This window comes from Amphiprion ocellaris, chromosome 5 (genome assembly GCF_022539595.1).
Source record: "Amphiprion ocellaris isolate individual 3 ecotype Okinawa chromosome 5, ASM2253959v1, whole genome shotgun sequence".
Lineage (NCBI taxonomy): Eukaryota > Metazoa > Chordata > Actinopteri > Pomacentridae > Amphiprion > Amphiprion ocellaris.
In genome coordinates, this window is record NC_072770.1 from 36,677,272 (window position 1) to 36,687,252 (window position 9,981).

General features: G+C 39.3%; 1 protein-coding gene across 1 annotated transcript; it reads left to right on the forward strand.

Moving 5' to 3' along the window:
* The first annotated feature begins 1,497 nt into the window (after positions 1-1,497).
* Positions 1,498-4,119, forward strand: LOC111584348 (potassium voltage-gated channel subfamily A member 3-like). The gene has a single exon (XM_023293485.3). It carries the CDS (start codon positions 1,859-1,861, stop codon positions 3,410-3,412), a length of 1,554 nt encoding a protein of 517 aa, XP_023149253.1. The 5' UTR covers positions 1,498-1,858; the 3' UTR covers positions 3,413-4,119.
* The last annotated feature ends 5,862 nt before the right edge of the window (positions 4,120-9,981 follow it).

The window sequence follows — 9,981 nt, forward strand, 5'->3', positions numbered from 1 at the left end:
AAAAAAAATCACAAATTTAATGTTAAATACGCTAACTTTTGTGAGTTACACAAACTTTATTTTATATAGTATTTTCATGGAAATTTTCAAATTTTTAAAGGTTAAAACTCTTTTTTTGCCAGGAGAGGCTGGAAGTCTGACACAACCAGAGGACGAGGTAACTCTACATGAGGTTTAAATCATATGTGGAGTGCAGAAATGTCTTTGCAATAGCAATTAGATCATTAAGTGGAGGGAGAAACTTGCAGTATATATATCTAAATAGTTAAATTAATACTTTAAAAAGTGGCAAGACATGATTTTCTTTGTAGAGTGAGCCCTTCTCTGAAACATCTGCTGCTTTCAGGTCCTTATAGGATGTTTAAATGAACAAGTGGCTCCTAGTTGAGCAGTTCAAGGACATAAATTTGTTTGTTCTGTCCTAAAAACTTAAACACAAGCTAATAGACTAATTTATTACTCCGATTTCCCAGCACTTCTACTCTGTTTGTCTTTTTATCCTGGAGCTTTTCCCATGCCCCTCAACTGTTATTTTCCCCAGCAGCAAAAGAGGTCAATAGGTTTCTTTGGATCATCCACTTGAAGAGGCTTTTTCTGTTCATAGCTGAGTCCTAGATGTTGCCATATTTGGAGAGAAGAGTGGCTGAGCTTTACTGTTGGCCTCCACATGTTGAAATTGAAACCTGGAGTGGCACGATGAGAATAAAAAGAGCAGACTCCAGCCTGGAATCCCGTTTTAACCCCTGCACACGTCACAGAAGGTGACAGACTTCTTTCGTGAAGCGTGTCACTGTGAATTAAACACAACACAGATGTGGCATTTTCGCTATTAATCACAGCTGTAACAAAGGAAGGCACTTGAGACGCTTCTTTGAGGCAATAGCATCAACACATGGCGGCAAAACTGTCCCCCCCCCCCGAGTGGAAATGAGGCGACTGATGCCAGAGCTTCTGTGTTGTGTTTTTGCAATATCAAGGGAAGCATCTTTAGACCAACTGGCCACATAATAAACTCAACTCATTGCTGCTGAGGAGAGTGCGCATTGATTTCCAAGCTGGTGCGCGCTTGTTTTCAGCACCATGGATAGCAACACCCCCTCAGCCACAAGAAGAACAGAAGAAGGAGCTTCTTAGTATTCTGCTTTTGTTCGAGGCTTTCGGACAGAGATTGTGTTGTCATCCACAAGCAGCCCCTTTTGTTGTCGTTTGTTGCCAAAATCCAGATTAGATCAGTTTCTGTGGGGAAAGAAGTGAAGCCTTGACACTGATTGGTCTTGGTTTAGAAGAGTTAGACAAACTTTATCTCAGAGCAGAAAAGAAAAATAAAAAAGATGACATCGCCTCCCTGCTGTGATTTGTCTTTTCATTCCATTCAGTACGTTTTGGATTCGTGCTGGGTTTTTGTTATTATTCCCGAGAATAGGACGATGAAAAAGAAATGGCAGCACCGATCTGCTTTCATCTCCACGTGAAAAAGGTGAAAATGGGTTCATACGAGCGCGCAGAGTAAGAATATAACTTGGATCTAACAGGTGTGGATGTGATTTCATCAAGTGTTTTCGTTTCAGCACACGAGGGGTGGGTGCTCGACATTAAGTGTCAAGTTAATTTCCGATTGGGCGGGTGGTGGACGTATGTCAGACATATGCGCGCCGTGGGCGGGTGTCGACGTGTTTGTAAAAAAAAAAAAAAAAAAAAAATAGGCAGAGGGGAGCGCAGCGCTTCAGCGTGTGGATAAGCAGAGATAGGTGATGGTTAGAAGAGATGTAAGTGGCGTCGGCCTCAGCTCTCCAGAGCTGTGAGCTTTGGCTGGGAGTGGCGTGGCGCACTGTGCCCCTCCGGACCGAAAACCACCTGTATGGATCACCAGACCTCCAGCGTGATCCGAACGCCCTCGTCGGCCAGGCTCCAGAGCACCAACGCCACTGACAACTGGGGTTATGCCGAGGTGGAGAAGGGCGTCATGACGGTGGAAAACATGCTGGAAGAGTCCGTTGTGCTGTCGGCGCCTCACCTGTCGGTGGATCGATATGAGCGCAGCCGACAGGGTTGCTGCGAGAGGGTGGTCATCAACATTTCGGGTCTACGCTTTGAGACGCAACTTAAAACTTTCAACCAGTTCCCAGACACACTGCTGGGGGACCCCAGGAAAAGGATGCGCTACTTTGACCCACTGAGGAACGAGTACTTCTTCGACAGGAACAGACCGAGCTTTGATGCCATCCTGTACTACTACCAGTCAGGGGGGCGCATACGGAGACCTGTTAACGTCCCCATTGATATTTTCTCTGAGGAGATCAGGTTTTACCAACTCGGAGAGGAGGCCATGGAGAAATTCCGCGATGATGAAGGCTTTATAAAAGAAGAGGAGCGTGTACTGCCTAAAAATGATTTCCAAAAGCAGGTTTGGCTTTTGTTTGAGTATCCTGAAAGCTCGGGGCCAGCGAGGGGGATCGCCATCGTTTCTGTGCTTGTGATTTTGATTTCCATTGTTATTTTCTGCATGGAGACTCTGCCGGAATTTCGGGATGAAAAAGACCAAGCCACGGTGGCTCCCACAGTTAATGGCACTGCTCCCTACGTGCCAAGCCCCTTCACAGACCCTTTCTTTGTGATAGAAACGCTGTGCATTATATGGTTCTCTTTCGAGCTGCTGGTCAGGTTTTTCGCCTGCCCCAGCAAAACTTCCTTCTCCAAAAACATCATGAATATCATTGATATCGTCGCCATAATCCCCTACTTTATCACTCTGGGGACAGAGCTGGCCGAGAGGCAGACCAACGGCGGCCAACAGGCGATGTCCCTGGCAATCCTGAGGGTGATCAGACTGGTGAGAGTCTTTCGCATTTTCAAGCTCTCACGGCACTCGAAGGGACTTCAGATATTGGGACAGACCCTCAAGGCCAGCATGAGGGAGCTGGGCTTGCTCATATTCTTTCTTTTCATCGGAGTTATCCTCTTCTCCAGTGCGGTTTACTTTGCAGAAGCAGACGACCCCACGTCCAGCTTCACCAGCATCCCGGATGCGTTTTGGTGGGCAGTTGTCACCATGACCACGGTGGGTTACGGAGACATGCACCCGGTCACCATTGGTGGCAAAATAGTGGGTTCTCTGTGCGCAATAGCAGGCGTGCTGACCATTGCCTTACCCGTGCCAGTGATTGTGTCCAACTTCAACTACTTCTACCACAGGGAGACTGACGGAGAGGAGCACCCACACTACCTGAACACGGGCAGCTGTGAGCACCTCCCCTCAGAGGAGCTGAGGAGGTCGTGCAGCTCCTCGTCCCTCAGCAAGTCCGAGTACATGGTGGTGGAGGAGGGCATCAACAGTGCGTTCAAACAGCCCAACTTCACCACCGAGAACAACCAGAACTGCGTAAACATCAAAAAGATCTTCACGGACGTGTAAATGAACCCCACACCAGATCATTTATGGAGCATGAAAGAAAACAGTAGCTATGATATTTTTTTATATAGCCCATCGTAATGTGTCGGTCCATATCTGTGGAGGAACGCTGCGAATGTCCGTTTTAACAAGGCATTTCTGATTTATTTTTATTTAAGCAACATTCGAGTTGGTGTGTTTTGAGTATTTCTGCAGCAATCAAACACATTTGCACTGGAAAAGTACATGTTTCAGTCCAAGCTGTTGTCAGAAGATTTAAAAAATAGAAAAAAAACATTTAACTAACAAGTAAGTGGCTTGTTAAAACAGATTTTTCAGTGTATAGTGCCACACGATGCCTACATATCTAGATGTTATAACGCGAATACACGTGTAGCATATTCTAGTCTATTATATACTGAATCTACCCGCCAGTCAAAAAAAACGACGTCTTGTGCTTCGTGGAAAGAAAAGTTTCATTGTCCAGTAATGTAATCAATAGACTATGGTAATTCATACAGCCAAATGTCTGTTTAGGTTATATTTAATATCATAACCTGTCGAGATGATGGACTCTGAGTCTTGTTGGGATTTTTATTCAGGTAATAAAAGCGCAGAGTGGAGTAGATGGAAACGCTTATCAGAAATTATACGTTGAGCTTTTTGTAAAGTTGTATTTTTATTCAGAATTGCCTATATAGCCATATTCAATAAAAGCCGAGATGAAGTGATGCCGGGTGTGGCTGTCACTCTGATTCTGAGATAACCACCCAGCGTCGTTGCACATTCGGTTGGCAGCGAGCAGGAGGGACGTGCTCCGTGGAAACCGTGAATAATCGTGTGTTCGGGGTCATGTGCAGCCATGACAGGATGAAAACAGCGCGGATCAAAGGAGGGAGGACGTGCAGCGACGTCCCCGCCTCCTGCGTGTCGAGGCCCGCCTTGTGATGCAGTCTCCATGACGACGGTGGTTTCCCGGGTAACCCCCTCTGATGTTACCATGGCATTGTGTTGCATTTTCACAAAGATGTTCCAACCGTGATTGATTATCACCTTTTTGTCCTTGGAGAGGAGGGGAATGGGGCGAATGCTCAACATGCATATCTTGTTAGGGGGTTTTTACATTAAAGAATGTTGAGTTTTATATTTTACCAGTTTCCTAAGAGATGGTTAAAGCAGTATTGGTTAGTTAATGCTAGTATTTAGGGGCTAGTCTGTGGCCTCGGCCCTTGCACTGGCAGGTGTGCAGCAATTTGAATATCACGAAAAGCTGTCGTGTCCCTGCTTTTGTTTCCTTTCACTAAAACAGCCTCAGCTGCTCTGTTTTTCAGCTCCATTCTCTGAGTTGGCATGCCAACTAGGTGTGACGTCAGCTACCTTTCATCCCTCCAGCAGACGCCTGCACGTGAGCTTGAGATACAAAGTGGCTGAGAGCTGAAGTGACACAAACTAGCAGCAAAACTCAAAGGAGTCTGGAAATTAATTACGCAGCTGTATGTCCTTTAATGTGTCATGACGACTTGCAGTGTGCATGAGAGGTTTACAGAATCTTAATTATGGCTTTTATTATTCTTACAGCTGCAGATGACTTGCAGTTGTTTTTCATTCAAAATCCATATGCAAATTATTTCCTAGATTAACTCAATAATTTAATGTCTTAAAGCTGTGATAACTTCAATCTGACATCTTAACCCTGTAAAACCCACTGTTTAAGAAATACATCAATTTTATTTGTTTTTTATATTGTTTTCTACTATATATATTTTTTTTTCTATGTTTTGGTTTGTATGTTATTTATATTTTTAGGTTTTTTTTGCATTTTTTTACTATATTTGGGTTTATACATTTATTATTTTTTTCGTTTATTTTATCTATGTCTTTGCTAATTTGCACGTTTTTTCTATATTTGAGTTTATACATATATAATTTTTAAAATTTATTTTGTCTTTGCAAAAAATTTATATATCATATATATATATATAAAAAATATTTTTTTCTTGCTTGTTTTTTTCTATATTTTGGTTTATACATATCTAATTTTTTTCATGTATTTTATTTATGTTTTTTGCTCATTTTTTCTATATTTGGGTCTTACAGGGTTAAATGTCTTTTAAAATCCTAAATAAAAAATAAATAAATCGGCAAACCTTAACATTTGCACATCTATTTCGCTTCACAAAATGAATGAAGTCAGTTATTGACTGTCATCCTATTTGTGTAAATTAACTAAGCAATTTATCACGTAATTTCAGCTCTAATTATTTTGTGGTGTTTGGAGTAATTACGAGCACTCACTCAGCATCATTTAGTTGTGTTTTGTATTTATTTATTTTTTTTAGTGTGCATGTTTAATTGTTCCATCAGAAATTAACAGAAATTCCACAGGTGAACACGGCACAGTCTTCATAAACTACTTGTTGTGCCATTAAGTGGTCCAGTTGTTTGTAATGCCTCTGGAAAGGAGGGTTAGTCATGCTTGATTTCCAGCTGAGCTCTGTTGCTCAACCTTCATCATTCTGAAAGTAGCTCAGTCCTGCCCTCTAGTGGACTTTGTGAGTTATGACTGATAGAAAAGAGGTAAATAATCAGCCTAGGATGGGGATATTCAGCCTCTTTTTACTCTAGGTAACGTCTCGGGGAGTAAATAAATAATAATGCCTTTACTAATATGCACGTTGTGTACATTTTCTAATGTAGTCTTAAAAACATGACTCTTAACAGCTCCAAGATTATGAGCTGATGATATTCCAGACGCCCGTACAAAAAAAAGAGACACAATTCTCCATATTAGAAGTCTTGAAGACCCAAGTTGTAAAAAAAAAAAAAAAAAAAAAAAGTAGTTATACACTACCGTTCAAAAGTTTGGGGTCACATAGAAATGTTACTACTTTTGAAAGAAAAGCATTTTTTAAAATAAAGATAACATTAAATTAACCATAAATACAGTCATTGTTAATGTGGTAAATGATTATTCTAGCTGGAAATTTTTAATGGAATATCTCCATAGGGGTACAGAGGAACATTTCCAGCAACCATCACTCCTGTGTTCTAATGCTAATTAGTGTTAGCTAATGGTGTTGAAAGGCTCATTGATGATTAGAAAACACTTGTGCAGTTATGTTAGTACATGAATTAAAGCGGGAGTTTTCATGGAAAACATGGAATTGTCTGGGTGACCTTGTAGATATGTTCTGTATCTGTGACTGGTTGTGGCAGTGCTGCTATACCTCCCAAACCCTCTAAAATTTGTTTCTGATAATGGAGTTTTATAACAAGAATTTTGCAGAATGTGAGACCTCTGAAATATAACTGTCCCAAAACATCATAGGGTCACATATTGTACTTTTGTTTGTTCTGTAAATGACATACATTCAGTTGCCGCTTTATAAAGTACACCTGTATAGGCTCATTTGTTGGGACAGATTTGTCACAGACTTGGTTTTTAGCATTCTATTTTTTGCTTTATATGTTAATATCTCATTTTCGAAGGCATTTTTTGGTCTTCCTATACACAAGCAAGGGAGAAAGGACCTCCAAGTTCAATTAACCCTCGTGTCGCCCTGCGGGTCAAAATTGACCCGGTTTAAAGTTTGAAAACGTGGAGAAAAAATATGTATTTTCACAGTGAAATTTCTGATGTCCACATTTTCAACATTTTTGGGAAATCTTTGAAAATTTTTTCGTGGGAAAAAAAATGTTAAAAATGTTTCTTTAGAACATTCACAAAAAATAAACCAAAATCCAGCAAATTTTGCTGGATTTTGGTAGATTTTTATGTGAATGTTCTTAAAGAAAATATTAGAAGTTTTACTGATATATATGTAATCACTTTAGATATTTTTAGGATTTTTTTGGAAGATTTTTACTTATTTTTTGAAAATATTTACAAGAATTTTCTTGCCAATTTTTTTTTTTTTTTTTTTTTTTTTAAATAAAACTTTTAAGGGAAACTTTTAAGAAATTACTGGAATTTTCTTCCTGAAGATTTTGGAAATTTTTAGAAATTTGGGGAATATTTTTGCTGAATTTTTGGATTTTTTTCAGACAAGGAAACAATATTTTTTGGTGCCCGTAAATGAGGACAACAGGAGGATTAAGTCGAGGAAAAATTCACTACAAAGACCTAAATTCAAGAATGCAACCCAACACTAAGCATTGTACTTTGTCACAAAACAGTTGTACCAGACTGGATTTAACTCAATGAATTCCTGATTTGCTGTACAAGTTATATTTAACGGTCCTTCCAGTGTGTTGCTGCTTTCATGAGAATTGGGAACACTTACAGTAAATATTTGGACTTTATGTGCTGCCTGGGATTTATTCAGACCAGGAGAGAAGAGAAATATTCTGTTTGGTGAAGCAAAAATAGTCAATTTAGCAAATATTATTGTTACTGTTTTTACCCATGCAGCATTGAGGAAGAAACAGTGTTTTGTCCTCGAACGAGCAAATGGGGCCGTCTGGGATTTGTCATCCAGGTCAGGAAACTACTTTAAAATTTCACCTAGAGGCTTTTAGTATGACCCATAATTCTTGAGGTTCCCATGAGACAAGGGGAATTACAGGTTGTGAGCCAGAGCTTGCAAAAAAACCCCAAAAAACCTCTGTACTTAAACTTAATATGACTTGGAACAAGCACAGAAAAAATGCCCATCAAGGTTGCTTGAAATTCTCTCTGCAGTACGGTGGCTTGTTACCAGGCAAATGCCCCTTTTTTAGAATCTCATGAAAGCTCCTGGGGTCTCTTTTATAAAGAAGCATTTAAACAAATGGACAAATTGATTTGATAATCATGAATTCATCAACCAAGAGAGCCAAGAGAAGCAGCATAATAGTCTTATAAATAGCCACAACTCCACATTTTTCCTTTGTTTTTAGAAAATATCATGAACAACTTGAAATTTATTAGGACAAATATGTTTAATTTCAGCCACATTATGCCTCAATTTATCATTTACACATTACAACTTCCAGATCACAGAGTGTCTAGAAAGAAACACAAAATTTAGTCACAGATATCTGGAACTGAACAATCTAGTATTTTACTTTATGATCAAAACGACAAAAGTCAGACAAAAAGACAAAAAACCCCCCCAAAAAACAAGATAAAATATTACAAAAATGAGACACATGATACAAGCGAGACAAAAAATTGGACACAAAAATGACAAAAAAGGAACATATAGGTTCTATAAAGCGTCTTGAGACGATTTGAATTGTAATTTACGGAAAATAAATAAAATTGAATTGAAAATTGAACAAAACGACAAAAAATTAGACAAAAAATCACAAGCGAGACTAAAAGGAAACAAAAAATGACAAAAACGTGAGACAAACGACAAAACAGACAAAAAATTCAAAAACAAGAAAAACAAGGTAAAATATTATAAAAATGAGACAAATGATACAAGCGAGACAAAAAAAGACAAAATTGCACACAAATGAGACAAAAAATGACAAAAAAAGGGAGCATATGGGTTCTGTAGTGTCTTGAGGCAATTTGAATTGTAATTTATGCTATATAAATGAAATTGAATAGAAAATTTAACAAAACGACAAAAAATAGACAAAAACACAGAAGCAAGACAAAAAGGAAGCACAAAATGACAAAAACAAGAAAGAAAACAACAAAAACATGAGACAAACAACAAAAGTCAGACAAAAAACAACAAAAGCAAGACAAAATATTAAAAAATGAGACACAAAACGACAAAAGAACAATGAGACAATCTAGTATTTTACTTTATGATCAAAACACCTTGTCATGGTCTAGAAATTATTTTACATTTATAGTTTTATACATTTATAATTTGCAGTTCATGTCTTCTCTGTAATTTTTTTACACTTTAAAGTCGTCCCCGGCCGCATTGGACCCTCTGGTTGGCCGGTTTTGGCCCGCGGGCCTCATGTTTGACACCCCTGCTCTAACCACTATAACCACTCTCTGGCACGTAAATTCATAATATACTTCATGGAAAACTACAAGTGAGTTCTTAAAATAATTTGGTAGAGTTTAGGTTAAGTATATGTTTTGCTGGGTCTGTTTGCTTACAGTGAGATTCGGTCTTGATGACAATGATTTAAACATCAAACCAGACTGAAAGTGGCTGATTTTAGTGGTTTGATTTGTGCATTTCTTTTTCAGATGTGTTGTAAGAAACTCCACACAGAAAGTAAACATTTAAGGAAGGTAAACACAGCGTTGTGGAAGAACAGAAGCCTTGAGATGACACAAACTAGCCTATAATATGGCTCTGCACACAGGATAATTTCAAAGTTAAGCAGTTAAGTTTCGTCCCATGGGCCACTTCTTTGCTGAGTGTTTTGTTTTCCACGCAGAGCTGCAAAGACGTCGGTCCTGCACACGACATGCCATGTGTCCCACAACTCCAGGTGCATCGCCTCAGAACTGCTGAGCGCTCTTGTACGCTCTGTGTCCCCTGCAGGAGTTACAGCCCTTCTTCAATGTATTTTTAACCCGGGGAAAATGAAAAGGTGCGTACAAATTACCCAGCGCCGTTAATCATTTCCTGCACAGCTCGACGGCAGTGCCAGCAAGGGACATCTGCAGTTCCGACTGTCTAATTCTGTTC